General features: G+C 37.2%; 3 protein-coding genes across 3 annotated transcripts in view; 2 read left to right on the top strand and 1 right to left on the bottom strand.

The window, feature by feature from the left end:
* Positions 1–917: 917 nt before the first annotated feature.
* On the top strand, positions 918–10,902 carry arhgap11a (Rho GTPase activating protein 11A). The gene is made up of 11 exons (XM_016559232.1): positions 918–1,461; positions 2,072–2,142; positions 3,206–3,302; positions 3,387–3,643; positions 3,784–3,947; positions 5,468–5,608; positions 5,742–5,816; positions 6,363–6,536; positions 6,628–6,757; positions 7,375–7,541; positions 8,943–10,902. Exons 1-11 carry the CDS (start codon positions 1,342–1,344, stop codon positions 10,250–10,252), a joined length of 2,706 nt encoding a protein of 901 aa, XP_016414718.1. The 5' UTR covers positions 918–1,341; the 3' UTR covers positions 10,253–10,902.
* Positions 10,903–13,971: 3,069 nt separating this feature from the next.
* Positions 13,972–16,640, top strand: LOC107745352 (gremlin-1-like). The gene is made up of 2 exons (XM_016559223.1): positions 13,972–14,039; positions 15,794–16,640. The coding sequence occupies exons 1-2, from the start codon at positions 13,976–13,978 to the stop codon at positions 16,318–16,320; spliced, it is 591 nt and encodes a 196-aa protein (XP_016414709.1). The 5' UTR covers positions 13,972–13,975; the 3' UTR covers positions 16,321–16,640.
* Positions 16,641–18,707: 2,067 nt separating this feature from the next.
* LOC107745359 (formin-1) overlaps positions 18,708–19,550 on the bottom strand; it is a 95,654-nt gene continuing 94,811 nt past the window's right edge. The window contains exon 20 of the mRNA XM_016559231.1: positions 18,708–19,209. Coding sequence (XP_016414717.1) covers positions 19,165–19,209 — 45 coding nt within the window. The 3' untranslated portion in view covers positions 18,708–19,164. The remainder of the gene's footprint in view (positions 19,210–19,550) is intronic.

Raw genomic sequence — 19,550 nt, 5'->3', positions numbered from 1 at the left:
AGCCTCAATTGTGAGATAAAAAGTAATTTCGTTTTTAGTTTTTAGTCGATGGAAACTACAAAAAGGAATTTTGAGAGGGAAAAAACATGCAAGACTTTCAAGAAAAAGGTCAGATAAAAATCTGCAATTACCTTTTCCGTGGGCTTCTATATATATTTTATTCTATTTTTTGGGAAATATTGGCCTGGTTTTACAGACAGGGCTTAGACTAAACCCGGATTAGGCCATAGATCACTTAGGACATTTAAGTAACTTTTATAAACATGCCTTAGATAAAAACACTACTGATGTGCATCTTGAGACAAAACAACAAAGCGGACATATTTTAAGATCAGTCCGTACAAGATCTTTCAGTTAAAACAGCCCAGACATGCATTTTAGTCCGGGACTAGGCTTAAGACTTGTCTGTGAAACTGGAGGATACTGTGGTAGAACCGTGATATTCTTTAAGTATCATGTAAATTACTAAATGCAAAACTTGTAACATTCTGTCCAGGGGCTATGGATGAAAATAGCCTTTGGCTAATTCTGGTACATTTACAGAAATGTTTTATTAATGCACAATGTCCCTGTTTACTAAACAAATAAAAAAAATGGTACAAGTAAAACAAGAAAAAACAGGGAAAACAAACAAACAACAACTGGTACAATGACTATCTGATTGGTCAAATATGGTATATGTACAAATGTAACCTTTGTAAAAGTAAGCTATGTTTCAATCACCAGATCATCGGAAACATATGGCACTAATATGTACCCAGCACTAGTGCTGACTTGTTGGGCATGGCTCTGTTGTTCAAGAAATGCGTGATATTATGTTGCAGAAACAAACGCGCATGAGTGTCGCTTTAACACGCGAGCATCTGCTGCGCCATCAATCACGCGTGTCACGCAGAGGACGGGGCGTGTCCAGCCCTCACGTGACTCATCGCGACCCAATCAGAGTGCAGGGAACGCGTGCGTGACGTACGCAGGGCGAAATTTGAACGTCTTTTTTTCCGAGCTGCCGTTGTTGTGAAGACGGGAGATAAAGCGGACGGACTGAAGCAAACACTGGGTTATACGGCGATATTTAGACTTTAAAGGCGCGTTTTCATTATATAAAATGAGGTTTAAGCGCAGCAGAGGCGGGAAACGAAATATGAGAGGAGTTTGGTGACTTTGAGCGGTTGTTTTTATTGAAATGTGTCGCGCGGAACTCTGAAGAAAAATAAGCTAACGTAACTTAGCCGTCAGAGTTCGTGTGTTTAACACATCCAGAACCTTTATTTCGCTTGTTTTTAAACCTAAAGCACCTTTTAGCTTAGTACCGCTCATATCGAGCCGTTCTTATCCGTAATAATGAAGGTTTTGGAGAGAAATGTGGTTCGTCTGGCTGTCGTTCAGCATCTTCGCTCGGTTTATGGAATAAAAATCAAAAACTGGAATAAAAACAGAAACAAACAGACATCGGCGAACACGGTGAGTACATAAAACATCATGAAATATTGATTTTATAATGGAAATGCTGCTCGTTCTGTCACTCTAACGTTACGGCGGTGTCTCAAATGTTAGTGAGCTTACTATGTAGACAGCATAGCAACTTTTTGGGTAACATAGTTCAGCTGCGATTCACAAAATGCTGTATATTTGTCACATTCATTAATAAAGAGGCATATACAAACCTCAAAATGCTGTGTAGAAAGGCAGATCACTAATTATTGAGATACCTGCAGCTATATCGCTGTGTTTTATGATTAATGCTCAATATTCATTCATTATTTTTGTTGCATGTTTGAGTCAGTTTCATGTATTGATCTGTTCAGAATCTATCAAGTCACACCAAATCTATAAAAAAAAAATCACAAAACACATTTTAGCATGAACACATTAGACATTACAGAACAAAACACCTATTCTATAATAGGCCTGGTTTATTGGCTGTAAAATCACAGAAGGAAATGTGATTAATTACAGCAACGGTTACTGCACACAATCAGTTTGATTCTGGTCTTATGAGAGTAATTTGTGTTTCTTGAGCTTCTCTTGTTCATGTTCTTTTCACCTGATCAGATCTCTCTTGTCTTTCTAGGTGAGGGTGTTTGGGGTTGCTCTTGAAGGTCTGCCACACTGTCATGTGCTAGACTACGGAGACGTGCCCTGGTAAGACAATTCCTTGCATACAGATGCCTTTTAATATATGTAAAACAATCAAAATCAACCAAAAACAAAGAAAGAGTGCCCTGGTTGATTTGAGACCAAAACAAGTCTAAACGGCACCATTTATCAGCTACTGAACTATGTATAGACCCCACAGCAGTTGCTTTGGTGTGAATGGGTTTAAATGCCAGCTGATGGACACATGCATGATTGATTCTCGAAGTGAAGATGTGTGCAGCACAGCTCTAGGAGTGCAGAAGATCTCTGGAATGTGGTTAAGCGTTTAGATGTGTACTAAAAGGAAACCTGAAATCAGCAAAATATGAACGAACAAAACATCTGCCTCATAAAATCATTTATAACAAACTGTATAAATATTTTGCCTGATGCTTTGGACACATTTACCCTATATTATTATTATTCCCTATATTTTATATTTATTTGCTCTATTTAATTTCATATTTTATATACTGGCCCTTTGTTTCAACTTACTATTATTTAACTTTATTTGACCTATATATCCTTATTTTTGATTATTATTTTATTAAAGAGCAAATGAATATAATTCATAATTTATTCATTTATTTGCCCTATATTATTGTTTTATTTTATTATTTGATATTTATTTGCCTTATATTTTTATGTATTTGCCGTGTTGTTGTTTTTGCCCCATTATTTCACTGTTTCATTAGTATTTTAGTTTTATTATTATTTTAGATTTGTTTATTTGCTCTATATTTTCTTTAAATTTTTACATTTTAAATAATTTTTTTTATTATACATACTTGCACTTAATTATATTCGTCCCATGTTGTCCCCACTTTTTATATTTGCCCTATATTTCCTTACATTTTATTACTTTTTATTTTATTATTATTATTATTATTTTTGCTATATATTGTATTATTTTAGATTGTATTTTGTTTATTTTATATTAATTCTTATGTGATTAATTTTATATTTGATGTATTTGTCCTATATTTCCTTGTATTTTATTATGTTTTATACTTTGTTATTTATTGGCCCTGCTTGTTATGTAGTGTTAATGTGTCTCCATCTCTGTCAGCTTTATAGCAGATGTTTGTACGAGCCTCCTGGAGCATTTGGACACAGAGGGCCTCTTCAGAAAGTCAGGCTCCGTCGTGCGGGTCAAGAGCCTCAGGGTGAGTGCTCTCCGCTTCGGTTCACCGGATCGGTTCTCACTGGTGGCATTATTTAACAGCGACGGTATTGTTTTGATCCTGTAGGCCAAACTGGACCAGGGCGAGGACTGTCTGTCCACTGCTCTCCCGCTGGACGTCGCTGGACTTCTGAAGCAGTTTTTCCGGGAGCTTCCCGAGCCGGTTCTGACCTCTGACCTGCACAGTGCTTTCCTGAAGGCCCAGGAGCTGCCCACGGATGAGGAGAGGACCTCGGCCACGGTCCTGCTGTCCTGCGTGCTGCCCGACAGGAATTTAAACACACTGCGTTACTTCTTCAGTTTCCTGAAGACCGTCTCCCAGCGGTACGACGACAAATGCAGCAATGTCTCTGTTTGTCTCGAATCTCTTGTTATGCAAATTGCTGGCTTCCCTCTGAATAGCAGAAAAGCTCTTTTGTGTTAAGCGCCACATGTAAAGTGTGTGTATTGCTCCGTTATTTCAGATGTGCTGAGAATAAGATGGACAGCAGTAACCTCTCGGTCATCTTCGCACCCAATCTCTTTCACTGTGGAGACGGCGGAGACAAAATGAGCAGCAGCACAGAGAAGAGACTCAAGCATCAGGCAGCGGCTGTGCAGTGTCTCATAGATAACGCTCCGCACCTGGGTATGTGTGCCTTCCATATAATTACATTATTAAAACATTCGTTTTTAAAGCATGTTAGGGAGAGGACTATTGTCTGTCTATCATCTGATTAATCTGTAAAGTAGTCAATCAATTCAATCAGGCATTCCCAAACTTTTTTTAGCAGCTGAACATCTTACAAAATAGTGGATATTTACTTGAAGTCCCCTGCGATTTAAAGTTAATATTTCAAATAATTACACAACCCTTTTTTTATGATTAAACTCGTTGCATTGTTTTCTGGTGTTGATTAATAGTCACATGCAGGTAAACAAAGTTTCGATTGTTCCATTTTAACTTCTTAATTTGAAACATTTTTTGTTATTTTACAATTTAATAGATTAATAGCTTTTCTTCATCTCGTCAACCTCAGTTTGGGAAACCTGATGTGAATGCATCACAGCCCTGCATCATATCTGCTGAATGAAATCCAGGTTTCTCACTAATTTTGAGCTGCTGATTCCAAAAATAGTGTCTGTTTTGCTTTTTCACAGCACACTTTCTCATGAAATCAGATTCATTTTGTAGCATTTTTGCTTTCGATAAGCATTTGTGCGGTGAAGTATTTTATTCTTCGTTAATCAGCAGAAAAACACCACTATTACTATTTGATCAATTCTCAGCTCGTTTTTTTTTACATGTATGAATGATTCTGAAGACATTATTTTATGCCTAATCCTGACATTTTGAATATTTCGTTTTAACATTAAAACCTAAACTTTTGACTGCTTTGGATATTTGTGACCCTGGAGCACAAAATCAGTCATAAGCGTCAATTTCTCGAAATTGGGATTTATACACCATCTGAAAGCTGAATAAATAGATTTCCATTGATGTGTGGTTTGTTATGATAGGACAATATTTGGCTGAGATACAACTATTTAAATATCTGGAATCTGAGGGTGCAAAAAAAATCCAAATATTGAGAAAATCATCTTTAAAGTTGTCCAAATGAAGTTCTTAGCAATGCATATTACTAATCAAACATTACGTTTTGATATATTTACGGTAGGACATTTACAAAATATCTTCATGGAACAATCTTTACTGAATATAGTAATGATTTTTGGCATAAAAGAGAAATAATAATTTTAATAATTAATTTAATAATGAATAATTTTGACCCATACAATGTATTGTTGGCTATTGCTACAAATATACCCCAGCGACTTAACACTGCTTTTGTGCTGCAGGGTCACATATTGTTAAGCACTGTAAAGCTGATACATATGATTTGAAAAATCTTCATTCTTATTTTGTGAAAAACTGTACATGATGTAATTTTTATTATTATTATTATATAGGGATATTTCTGAACTCAGCATCATAAAATCAGCAGAATTGTTTTTTTCAAGTTTCACGAATATGAAATGGGATTGAAGCATTGATATGTTTCGTATGCATTCACAAATGTACATTTGAATCGGCTAATAGTGACCATGGGAGGAATTCTCATTAAAGCTAACCCACCTCACAGAGCTGTTATGGGTCGTTGTTTAAAGGTGTGGTTCCTCAGTTCCTGCTGGAGAAGGTTCCAGCCATGTTGGGTTGTGATGCTGGAGCGTTTTCTCCATCGTCTCTGTCTCTAGAAGAAAGTAACGCTCACTCAGACCTGAAGAAGAGCAACAGACGCAGTTTAGGAGGTAAGAACCATGTCTAAAGTCATAACATGTCCATGGGAAATCACATCACATGACTGGTTTGAAGGAAGGTGGATACGGTTAATAATGATTCGAAGGCATATAATTAGTTAAATGGGTTTGTTTTGTATTCCAGACATGGTAAATGGAGCTCTGAATAGGTTTAAAACTAGTAGAACCCCAACAAATACCCCTCAGTCTGATGGAGCAGGTGGGTGAATGTTCTCATCAGACTTCACTGCATGTAGACCACTCTTCGCGTCCTACATGTAATGAACACGTGCCGTCTTGAAAGTTTCTTAATTATTGAGTTTAAGATGGCTTTGTCTGTGTCTGCTTTCATGCATCATGTAGATGGGTCTCAGCTTGTTCTCGCTTTATTGTGACGCCGTTGATAACATACAGCTTGATATTTCTCTTTCAGAGCTTGTAAGAATGTTTCCTCTACTTTTAAATCATTTCTGCTCGATTCTCAGTCGGTCACTCAAAGCTTTCTTTGTCGTTCTGAACCTTTTGCTTTGAAAATGGCTTCTCTGTTTAATTTAGCTTTTCCTTTTGTGTTGAATCTGTAGTCGGAGTATTTACACTACTGGTCAACAGTTTGGAATAATTACAATTTCTTACTGTTTTTTTTTTTTTGAAAGAAGTCTCTTCTGCTATAAAAATCTTAATTATTCCAAACTACAGAACAATAAAGTGAAACGTCTTTTAACAAAAACTCTCGTTCTTCTGAGTAAATGAAAGTGTTTTCCCTCAGTTTTCTCCATAGCCACTCCTGTCATCATGACTCCGAACTCCAAGCGTAAACTTCCTCTGGAGTCAGCACAGAGTTATGGGTTCTCCAGCAAGAAACGCAGGTCCATCAAGAAGAACCTGGGGCTGGAGCTGTTCCCGAACACTTTGTTTGGAGGAGCATCTACACCCGGATCAGGTGAGGTTTATGCCCTGCTGTAGCTCCAGGACTCTTGTGTGGCGTGTTCTTGGGCGGTTCTGTGTGATCATCTGTTGGCATGGTCTCTCAGCACACAGCGCAGCAGGAGCTCTGGACTCGTCTCACAGCGGTTTACTGTCTTCTGTGGGCAGACGCACTCGTCTGTCCTGCAGCTCTGCCAGGAGGAAGAGCAGACGACTGAGAGACCGCAGCGTGAGCAGGTACGACGCACTTTATTATTCTCATCTGCATTTGAAGTGACTATTAGTTAACTAACCCTTAACCCTTAAATGCATGAATGTTTCGCCAATCATTATTGCATATCCTGGACCTAACTGCTGCAATAGCAAAAAACTCTTGATGTGTGACCCTGGAGCACAAAAGCAGTGTTAAGTCGCTGGGTATATATTAAAATGGCTTTAGTGCTGCTGCTGGAAATGGTGCTTTCAGCAATCAAGAAAATTACATTTTTACACTTGTTAATTTTATGACACTAAGATAATTGATGTAATGTGATGTGTTTGTTCTAATCATTGTGTTCTCATTGACTTGCACATGTTGTCCAATGTTGTAACATTGTGACTTTACAAGAGCAAATATCTATTATTTTTTATAAAAACCAAATATTAATATTATTATAACAGTTTTTATTTTCCTAATTAAAATGTATCCTTGTGGTTTTGGGTCATTCCTTGCCATTACTGACATGGTCATTATTTTATGCATGTATATATGCTCAAATAAAAAAGACGATTGACCAGAAACACTTTTACTATCGGTATTTCTTCTGTCTTAATTCAACACTGACATGACTCAAACCATCACAAACCACTGAGAGTAAAAAGCAGCTGCCTCTATTTCAACAGAACGTCATTACACATTCACAACTGGGGCCAAAGGGGTCAGAGGTCATAGGTTGGCGCCTAGCGACACAAGAGAGCTGTTCTGGGTTTCACTTCACCAAGGAGCTCAGTCCGGCTGTTTTGAACATGAGCCCCTCGAGAGGTCAGTATTGTTATTGACACGCTTTTGGGATTTTATGACATTCCTTAAACTTTGCTACACGCTTGGTTAATTTTAAGCTTTGAAAACAGCGGTTTTGCCTGCAGGAATATTCCAGGTTAAATACAGTTATGCATTTACAGTGGAAGTCTGTGGGGCAAATGTACAACGTCTGCCGCTTGAATTGTCCATTATAAGCTAGTGATATTGTGTGGTCATTATCATAAGGCCACCGATGCTGGACAGAACTTGTATTTGAGCCTGTAATGTTGCATTAAGAATACATATTCTGAAATTGGTTTGCTTTTACTTATGTTACATAAGAGTACCCATCCAGTCAGATTAGCTCAAGCTCAAGGACCATCAATGAAAGCCCAACTAATACTGTGCTTTTCAGAAATAGTTTTAATTTTTTTAAATTGGGTTGTTTTTTTTTTTTTTTTTTTTTTTTTTTTTTTTGTCAACATTAAATCAAAATTGACCGTATTTACTTAAATGGACACTTCTGACCTTATGAATGATTAATGTCATCCAAAATAAAATTGTTTCGATGGATGTCATGTCCACTTGTACAGAGTCACTTCCGACCATCCGTTTAATTGCACATGGATAAAATTACATGCAAGTCTATTTTTTTTATTTCTAATTATCTAGTTTTATTTGGAAATTCATCAGATTACAGAAGTAGAAAATGCGCTGCCTTTTGCCTTTTCATGTTGACCTTAAAGCTGTTGACTATTTGATTTCTCATACTTTATTTCTTCTACACTATGAGTCAAAAGTTTGGAATAATTAAGATTTTGTTCATGTTTTTAAAGGAAATCTCTGTGCTCACCAAATATGCATTTATTTAATCAACAATACAATAAATAACAGTAATGCTGTGCAGTATCATTACAATTTAAAATGTAGTTAATATGCTGATTTGCTGCTCAAGAAACATTTCTGATTATTTTCGATGTTGTGCTGTTTACTTGCACTTTTGATCAATTTAATGTCTTATTTCTTTCTTTTTTTATCTTTTACCAAATGTTTGAATGGTAGTGTAACAATTTCCACAAAAATATTGTGCAGTACAACCGTTTTCAACATTGATAATAATCAGAAATGTTTCTTGAGCAGCAAATCAGCATATTAGAATGATTTCTGAAGATCATGTGACACTGAAGACTGCAGTAATGATGCTGAAAATACAGCTGCGCATCACAGAAATAAATTACAGTTTAACACATTCACATAGAAAACAGCTGTTTTAAATTATAATAATATTTCACTATTTATTAATGTATTTTTGATCAAATAAATGCAGCACTGATGAGCAGAAGAGACTTTTCAAAAACATAGATGTGTCTATTTTGTGTTTTCTGTGAGAATATTGTTATATTGTCCACGTTTGCTTCACAGGCTCCAAGTTCATCAGTAAATCCGAGGATAACCTGCTGACCCCGCAGTGTGATTCTACAGACCACAGGAGCTCGTGGAGCGGAGACACTCCTGACGTCGGCCTGACCTTCCCACGGGATTCCTTCTCGGAGACTCCCGTAAGCATCTGTCTGAAGAGCAGCTACCGCTCCGAGCCAACCATCATCGTGAGCAAACCTGCGATGGTCAGCATTCCCAAGCGCCTCTGTTGCGCTTTCAGTGACCGCATCACCTTGGATTCATTCAGCGAAGAACGCTCTCACACTGGACCCACGCTACTGAAAATCAAGCAAGCTTTCGGCGAATCTGGCACTGACCTTCACAGCATCGTTAAACGGCAGAACCACGACGAACCGCAAGACAGCCCAGGCGCAAAATCTGACGTGGGTTTGCCTTCGGAAACCTCACACAAATCGATGTCCGAATCCAGCGAATCGGATGATCACAATGTGACGTTCGGTCAAATCGAGATCGTTCCTTTGTCACCTCTACATATAGACAGTGCTCTGTTTGACAGCGGATCGACACAGTTTGTGGAGACCAGCCCTGACGGGTCTCTTTGTCTTGAAAATGAAAGCAGGGCTTTCCTAAAAGAGGCCACTGGAGACTGCAGTCAACTGATCGACGCTTTAGACATCCGAAGTCCTGTGGCTTTCAGATTGGAGACGTCCAACAGAGTTCAATCAACTCCGTATGCAACAACGCAAACGAATGCCAATACGTCCCTGCCGAGCGAGCTCAAAGAGTCTTTATTAACAGATAAGACCGACGGTCCTCAAGATCAAGCGGAGATGCCACAGAACCATCCTGGAGCCACTGAAACGCGCCGAATGAGAGTTGCCGACCAGATTAAACTGTTCAACATGATGACACTGAATTCACCCAACGCCAAAGCGCTCCGCTCTCCTCTGAAGTTCCAGCGCACGCCGGTCCGACAGTCCGTCAGAAGGATAAACTCTTTGATCGGAGGCCGGAAGGACACAAGGATGGGTTGGTGCGCCGCCAGTCGGATAAAGGCTGTAAGTTTAGAGAGTGGTTTGCAAACGTCCTCGAAACCCAAACCTCCAGTTCCTCAAAAGAAAGCAGCTGTCAAAGCGCTGGAGGACGTCACCAATAAAGCACCAAAGACAAAGTGTGACATGCTTTCGGCCAATAAGAATGCAGCAAATGAGCGTCCCAAGTCTGTCCTGCTTCAAGTGTCTGAAAACGATACCAGTCGCTATAGAGGTTCACCTAAAAACCCTCTTATGGAGGGAAGGCTGCTGTCAGCGATGAAACCCATTGATATATAAGTCGCCATAACTTTAAACTTTCTTCTGCAGATGTTTTTGAACTCTTGCATTCAGGGGTCTTAATTTATTTCGCGAAGGTGGGCTTTGATCGTTTTACAGGTGAGTGATATTTTTACATTATGAGAAAATTGCTAAATTTGTTTCAGCATATGGATTGGATTTCAGGGTCGCTTTGGTTTGAACGTCAAACGAGAAGCAAACCCAATGTGATTTGAGGTCACGAATTTGAAATCCATAATTTTAGAATATGCTCGGTTATCTATTAGTTTTGCTGTAAGTGAAAAGACGAGTCCGTGAAAGTGTGAAGAGTGATGTTTATGCAAGAATAGTTCATGAGTGTATTTAGAGTGAAAATGGATGTTTGTAAATTAGATCAGAAAAGGTTGGATTTGGGAAGTGTCTTATTTACTGTTATTTATGTTTTATGCAAAAGCTTGATTTTCATTCAAAAGGACTGAAAGACAACGTTCATGGTGTAACTCAAGGAAATGTATGTTATGTTAAGCAGTATTATGGTCTTATGCGATTATCCTCAATGCTGTTGTTATTTTTCACTCATTTATGAAGATGTTGGTCTGCTTTTGTACATGAAGTGGTCAAACTAAACTCTTTTTCTGATGTTTTGAAGTTCCTTTCTTCACCACTTGGTGGCGCACTTTGTTCTACAGGGCCAAGATTCGGTATTAAAGTTCATTGGTCTTACATCACACTATTTGAATGGTTTTACTGCCAAACAATACACAGCAAAAAGATAGTTGGGGCTAAAAGTAAACTTGACTTCAAAATGTTTATTACAGTTTGAAGCTGATTTGATAAAACTCCTGGAAACCAATGCAATATTTTGGCACGAACGAGAGGTCAAATCTCAAGTTAATGGATAAATGTAAACTATTCTATCAGCATAAACGCTTATGATCAATATTTTCATAAAATCTCCTATCATGTGTCCTAGTTTTGTGGTTGTGGATGATTAATCATCCGTAATACATCCCTTTTGCATTGGGGCTAAACTGACCCCCTTTGGTTTTCATGCAATTTGCCATAAACATCGACACAATGAAGAACAGAAAGATTTAAAGATTAAATAGAAACAATAAATAAAACAGAAAACCTCTATTATAGCTTGTCAAAGACTAAAAAAATTATAAAATATGTGAGAAACTTAATTCCCATTTATTTGTCTTATTTTCCATTGTGCTAGGGGTTAATTTGACCCACATATTTTAATGTTCAAAACTAGCTGTACCAACGCAAGAAAACAGATATTTTGTCATAACTACTTTAAATATTATAGTGACTAGTATAAATATTATCTAATATTATTTATACTTGGTGAAAGTAGTATTTATTGCTATTTGTACTTTCCCTGCCTTTGTGTTATGTCTTTTTCTCAAACCCTTGTAAGGGTGAAATGGGTTTCGGACTTATTTTTAATACTGTAACAGATTTTTAGAAAAAACTAACAACCAAAAACTGATTTTTTTGACTGTGAAATTCAACTAAATAAAGAAACTGAATTGTTCTTGGATGATTCAGAAGACAAGTCTTCAATTTCGAGTACACCTGGAGTCTTAAATTTAATAAGTTCTCATGCGTTTCATATTTTAGTGTCTGACAAACTAAAATAAAGGGTTTCTGTTTCTTACCTGATTCTTTAGTGTTTTTCAGAGTGTTGGTTTTTGGCAAATTGCATGGAAACCAATGGGGGACAATTTGACCCCAACACAAAAGTCAATTTGTGTACAGCCTTTCCAAAACACATATACGTGTCGAAACTTTGCATGCTTATTCATAACCCTAAATTAAAAACATCCACCAAATTTCAAGATGAAATAAAAGGTTTAACCTGTATTTCAAGCAGTTTGAAAATCAAGTATGGGTCAAACTGACGTGCAACACAATCAAGCTGCTCTGATTGAGAAAAATCGTGATTTCTGGGCTCATTTTCCCTGAAGACAGGTCTATACAGATCCAAACACATCCACTAGTGTGTAATGGACCACAATTTAATGCTTTCATCGCCATTAAGAAGCGTTTGGAAGGAATTTGGCCTTGAGAAAAACACAAACTAAAACAGCTCAGGACAGGAGAGCTTATTAGATTCTTGTACATGGATCATGTACGTTATATCTGGCAGAAACCAATGTTGTGGTGTGTTTTATAAACGACAATACGTTCATATTTGTGGTCAGTTGTTTTGTAGCCAGAAAGAGAATAAACGAGAAACACATGCTGAGAATAAACTGACACTAACACACCAACTCTAAACAATTATGAACTGAATTAATGGGTCCGAATCAATCAAACAAGAGCAGATGTGTTGCTAGAAAGTGAAACAAATTAATAGCAGCTTATTTCTTCCTTAAAGGATTAGTTTATACAGAAATACAGATTCTGTCGTTTACTCACCCTCATGTCGTTCTTCTGCGAGGAAAAACGTCCCAGTCGCAAAGTGGACGGAACCGTTGACAATAAAGTACAATAAAAGAGTCATATAAACTGTTAATATGACTCATATGATGTATTCTTTTAGTAAATGTTAGTTGTGTGTTAAACTAAAGCAGCCGTTGCTGTGAAACATTCGCGCTCGAGTTCATTTCAAAATTGGCGCCTTTTGGACGTTTCGCGTGTCACGTGACTGACCGCGACGCGTTTAAAAACGCGACGCCGGTGAGATTTGCGATAAGACGGTTTTGTTCAGGTTAAATAAAACGACTTGATTATCATTACTCAAAGATTTTACTTTTAAACATAAGTTCGAAAAAAAATTTTTTTTTCATAAATAAATAAAATAAATAATAGAAATGTGCAATGTAGGCTACTCAGTATTTTTATATTTTTAAGTCATTAAATCGTAGCTGTTTGTAGAAAATTGTTTGAATGTTTTCAGATATGTATGAAACCAACATGCCTACACAATTATGTTTAAGAGGAAAAAGTACTATCACATGTTCCAAAATAATATAAAGCAGCAAAAATCTGTATATTATAATGATTTCTGAAGGATCACGTGACACTGAAGGCTGGAGTAATGACTGATAAAAATTCGGCTTTGATCACAGCAGTTAATTCTATTTTGCAATAAATTCACATAGAAAACAATTTTAAATTGTAGCCTATTAAAATATTAAAATAGAAAAACGTTATTTTAAATTGCGATATTTCACAATATTACTGTTTTTACTGTATTTTTGATCAAATAAATGAAGAGAATTCTTTAAAAAGCATTTAAAATTTTACTTATCCAAAACCTTTTAATGGCAGTGTGTGTGTGTGTGAGAGAGAGAGAGTGTGTGTGTGTGTGTGAGAGCGAGAGAGTGTGTGTGTGTGTGTGTGTGTATATATATATTATTAGGAATTTATTTATATATTTGCACAGTTCATATCTCAGGCTGCCTATATGCACAAACCCATCATCAATATTTAGTTGATGAACAGCAGCTCTTCTTCACCAACATGAACCATCATAAAGATTAATTTCCATCCATAAATGACATATTGTTTCATATGATCGAAGGGCCTGAGGTCCTTGATGAGATCTCCAGCAGCAGGAGTCAGTACAGACAGACAGATAGAGCCCTCCTCTGAGTGTGTGTGTGTGTGTGTGTGTGTGCGTGAGAGAGAGAGGGGCCGGACAGCTCTGATTCTCCAGCAGTGTGTCTGAGAGCGTGGAGATGCAGTGCTCATTTCAGCAGCAGACTCTCAGTGTGTGTGTGTGTGTCTATGGGACAGATCGCAGCTCCTCTCCTCACGCAGATCTCCTCTAGAAGCTCCTCGACGCTCACAGGTGAGAGATCTTCACACTTCACTCATCCCTGAACCTGTGTCTGGAGCAGGTGTCTGTTTCTTATTTCTGCACATTTCTGCATTGGTCAGATGATTTGATCCAAAGCGATGGATGTGATCAGTTCATGCTTTCCCTGGGAATCGAACCCATGACCTTAGCGTTGCTACTCCAGTGCTCTACTGTTTGAGCTACAGGAACTATATTATACTGTCACGATGGTTTTTATGTTTAATATCAGCACAAATGTCCAGCTGGACGGTGTACTGAAGATCTCACGGATGATTCTCCAAACATGACTAGATTCCGCACGACTCATTCTTGAATAAAATACATGTGTCTTAAACAATTCTGCTGTTATTCAGGTTTAATAATTGTCTAAACATAAAAACTAAGAATGTTTGTGAGTTTGAGACATGGTTATTTGATCATGTATCATGATTTTCTCTGATGTTCCCTGAGTAATAATGATCCAGACCATAGCCTAGGCTTATATTTAATCACTGAATGATTTCCATAAACCTACCTTAAATGTTGAAATGTGGTTGAAATATTGTCATTTGTTGTTTCAACATTGTTTTTTTTTTAGCAAAGTACTTAGAAATCAGTGTTGAAATATTAACAAGATCCGTAAACTGACCTATATATATATATGAAAAAATCTTCAAAATTCTATTTTTTCTGTAAATGTTTTTTGAGGTTTTAATATGTAATGATTTTATATAGCCTATATTATTATTATTATTATTAATAATGAATATATGAATTTGACTATTATTAGGCTACATATAAATATAGCTATATAAAGTTCCTATATTTTATATATAGATATCTCAAATGAAAATATAAATGAATTTTATAGCATTATCCAGCCGGTCAGTATTGGATAAATTGGTGACCATCACAGAACTCTGCAAGAATTTACAGCAAAAGAACACTAAGTTTTCACATTCAAAAGTAACATTCCCATAATGTATGCAGAATGATCAAATGGAACGTTCCATTACCGTTCATACACTCAAACCAACAATTATTCAGACAGCAGATATGTTTTACTAGTGGGTGCAGGACACTATAGTTAAGTTATGTAAGTGAGGAGAGCAAAATAAAGTAAACTGTGAAATATTACACCCAAAAACTCTTCATACAGTGGACTATCAGTCAAATTTGGGAGCAAAAAATGATTCAGACACTTTGAGCCGAGCATGTGTTTCTGAAGTGTTTTTCTTTAATTGCTAATGTGATCTTTTTACACCACAGACTGAACAGAATGAGAAGCATTGCTTGGTAATTAGTTGAGCTAAATTGGTTTTATCTAATTGTGTATTAAATGTAACAGCTGACAGCTATTCAACCGAATGCATTACATAGCTTTCTATCAAAGTTATCTAACATTATCACAGTTTATTCAGTTTAACTGAGTTCTTCTCATATTTTATTACCATTTTCTAAACTATAGCGTCATAATGTGAGAAATGTTTGAACGTTCTAAACGTTTTTAGAACTTAAAAAAAAACCGTTTTCATCAGTTAACAGGAAGCTGTTTGTGAATGTGGTTACACTTTATTTTAAGGTGTCCTTGTTACAGTGTAGCCTAATTATACATTTAAGTCTACCAGTACATGTGCTTACTATAGGGTTAGGGTTGCATGTAATTATGCATCATTTATCCTTATTGTAATAGTAAGTGCATGTAACATGTAACAAGGACATTTTAAAATAAAGTGTTACCTTGAATATTTTCTCTCGCCATGCAGTGTCCTCCGCTCGGATGGCGTTCGCAGTGCTCTTCATCTGGGTTCTTCTTCTCTCGAGTCCCGCCGAATCCAAGCGGAACCGAGGCGCGATTCCTCACCCGGACAAGAACAACCCGAACGAGTCGGACCAGCAGCAGCAGCAGCAGGCGGCCCCGGGCTCCAGAGGCAGGAGCCGCGGCTCGGAGGAGGTTCTGGAGTCGAGCCAGGAGGCGCTGCATGTCACCGAGCGCCGCTACCTGAAGCGCGACTGGTGCAAGACGCAGCCGCTCAAACAGACCATCCACGAGGAGGGCTGCGTCAGCCGCACCATCATCAACCGCTTCTGCTACGGACAGTGCAACTCCTTCTACATCCCCAGACACGTGCGCAGAGAGGAGGGTGCGTTCCAGTCCTGCTCGTTCTGCAAACCCAAGCGCTTCACCACCATGACCTTCACCCTCAGCTGCCCCGACCAGCAGCCGCCGACGCGGAAGAAGCGCGTGCAGCGCGTCAAACAGTGCCGCTGCGTCTCCATCGAGCTGGACTAGAACTGGACTGCTGGAAGAGACGCGTCTGTCAGCATTACACACTACAGAAACACCAGCACCGTTTAGATTTGTCTGCAAACCCATTTTCTGGCATCAGTGTCCACATTTTGAGTAGTCGTGCAAAATCTAATCTTTAAAAGATTTTTTGAATGATTATTAAACATGCAGTTTTATGAGCTCGTTAATTGAGAGATGCATGCATTATTTATAGAACGAAGTTTAGCTGCAGGATTAATGAAAAAATTTAATTATGGCCAAAAATGGTCAGAATGCACCTACAAATTTCGAGTAGCAGTGCATGTGAGTAGTTGACACGGAAAGTGTCATTTTTTATCTAAAACTGGAGTTTTAAATTACTTTCTAAGATTTTTTTTCATGCAGTTTTATGAGCTCATTAATTGAGAGATGCATGAGGTATTTGTACTTCTGTAAACGAAGTTTGACTGCGGGATTATTGAACTCCAATAAAATAAAAAAAACTAAATCTAAAGATGGTTAAAAATGGTCAGAATGCACCTAAAAAATTTGACTAGCACTGCATTTAATCTAAAACTAGAGTTTGTTGTATTTGTTAATGATTATTAAACATGCAGTTTTATGAGCTCATTAACTGAGAGATGCATGCTTCTATAAACATTATTGAACTCCTGTAAAAAAATAAATGCACCAGAATGCACCTAAACATTTTGACTAGCAGTGCATGTGGGTTGTTCACAAAAAAAGTGTCATACTTAATCTAAAACTCTTGCTTTACACAGCATTTAAATATTTTTGTATGATTATTAAACATGCAGTTTTTTGAGACCATTAATTGAGAGCTGCATGCAGTATTTAGCCTATAAATGTATAAACTGCTGGAAAAAAGACCTAAAATGGTAAAAAAAAAAAAGTCAAATGATCAATGACACTTGTTTACATTGATTTGATTGGTCACAGGAATGATTTTGTATTCATTCATTCTAATACAAATTTTAAATAGTAGTGCATGTGGGTAGCTGACATAAAAAGTGTCATATTTAATCTAAAACTAGTGTTTTAAACATGTAAATATTCTTTTATGAGTTTTTTGAGCTCATTAATTGAGAGATGCATGAAGTATTTGTACTTTTATAAACAAAGTTTCACTACAGAATTAGAGAACCAGTTAAAAAAGAAAAAAAAACGTCAAAAGTTCAATGACACTCATTTACTTAATTTTGACTGGTCACAGAAATTATTTTGTATTCATAACTCATAATACTTTAACAAAAATTCTAATGCAAATGTTGACTAGTAGTGAATGTGGGTAGTCCATAAAAATAGAATTTTTCATTTAAAACTATTGTTTCAAACCAGATTTAAATATTATTTTATGTTTATTAAACTCGCCTTTTTCTGAGCTCATTAATTAAGGGATGCATGAAGTATTTGTACTTTTACAAACTAAGTTCAGTTGCAGGAACACCAAAAAATCACCTATAAATGGTTAAAAATAGACAAAACATGTCAAATGGTCAATGGCACTCATTTCATTGATTTCACTGGTAAAAATCCTAATACTTTCAATTTATTGTTTAAGGTATTGCATCTTGCTGTTGAGAAAACATGCATGCACATATTGTTAATCAACTACTCGTACGCTAAAGATCTTCCAGAGCAACTCTGTGGTGTAATGGTGACAGATGCCTTCATTCATCTCCAAATCTAGAATTGAGAGCGTTTAAGGACTGATAGTTTCCACTATGTGGAACGGCTCTATTTAATGTGACCGAACGAGACACTGTTCTTCATGCTTCTGCTGTGAGTTTCTTCATGCTATTCGTCTATTTAAAGATGATCAGTTTAGCTGTGACGAGCGAATGATCACACATTTTGTACAGATGTTGTGTGTAATGTAGACGCAGTGCTTGTATGAAGCCTGTGGGAAGATCGTGTGAATAAAAAGGTGAAACATTTTGACCCCTGGTGTCTCTCTCTCTCTGACAAATGAAACGCTTCATAAATTAGCACAGAAATCAATTTCACGCCGCGTGTCTTATGCACTGAGCTGGACCGCATCCACGCTGAACTTACCAGCTTTTTAACGCTCGTTAAACGCAGGAACTGCAGGCGCTTTGAGAAACTTCATTAAACAATAGAAACTCCCGTTCCAGATCATTACAGATCTGCAAGACGATACGTTCATGAAGTCTGTGAAAATCCAACACTGACCAGTTAATAAATAAGACATCTCCGCAAGTAGTTTTAACATTGTTAACATTGTAGCAAGTTTCAATTAACATCGCATTGCCAGAACTATTAAGTGTGAGTCAAAAGCATTATCACTTTTGTTGTCTCTTAGGCATTTCAAAATGAAACAAATCAAATGTGATTTATGCAAGAAATCACAAGACATTTTCTCTTCGGGTTTCTCCTTTCGCAGACGCTGATGTTCAAAACATTTATTGCACCTAATAAATGTACAAATTAAAAAAGGTCAATAAAATCTGACACTGTAATAGAGTTGTAATAATAACATCCGGGCCTGAGATAACTGGATAAGTGACGGAATTCATTACACATGAACCAACAGGGAAATAATATTATAATATTCTAGTCTGTTCCTCAATGAATCCTTCATTCTGTGAATAAACAGGGCTTGTTTACACACACTCACTGTAGGGTTGTAATAATGATATGATTCAGTAGTTTTCTCACATCAAATGGATGGATATGAGTTGCACGTAAACGCAGGATATTGCATAGGCTTCACCGCTGAGGAGGAGTGTAGAAGTGCTTCATTTTGGCAGAAGGAAAATGTGGTGATCGGAAGGGTTTCCAAACACTTTTAGGCCTGTGTCTGATGATGAAATGCTCTTCACGTCCTCAGCTGGACGAAACGCCGGCTTCTTTCTTTCGCAGTCGCTCTTTCTGTCAAAGAGAATTATACAAACCATTTCATGCATCTGGTCGAGGCTTTTATCCAAAGCACACACGTTTGATCAGCTCATGCATTCACGAGAATCGATCCTAATGATGGATAACAGGTCTAACGCAAATAAACATCATATGAAGAATCTGAAAGCACAATTCAATCAATCCACAATAACAGATATTTGCCTGTCGAGTTCCAAAAATGTCCTTTTAATGCTTTTTAAACGATGCTCTCCTTGAGAAGAGATTTCATTTGTGTTGTTTTTGGTGTGAAAACGATTCAAGTCTGCATTATTCTTGAGTGTGTGAATGTAAGAGCAGAAATGAAGGAAACAAGC

This window comes from Sinocyclocheilus rhinocerous, unplaced genomic scaffold, assembly GCF_001515625.1.
Source record: "Sinocyclocheilus rhinocerous isolate Xijiao unplaced genomic scaffold, SAMN03320098_v1.1 scaffold2213, whole genome shotgun sequence".
Lineage (NCBI taxonomy): Eukaryota > Metazoa > Chordata > Actinopteri > Cypriniformes > Cyprinidae > Sinocyclocheilus > Sinocyclocheilus rhinocerous.
The sequence above is the reverse complement of the archived record's forward strand: the minus strand, read 5'-3'. Positions and strand labels throughout refer to the sequence as shown.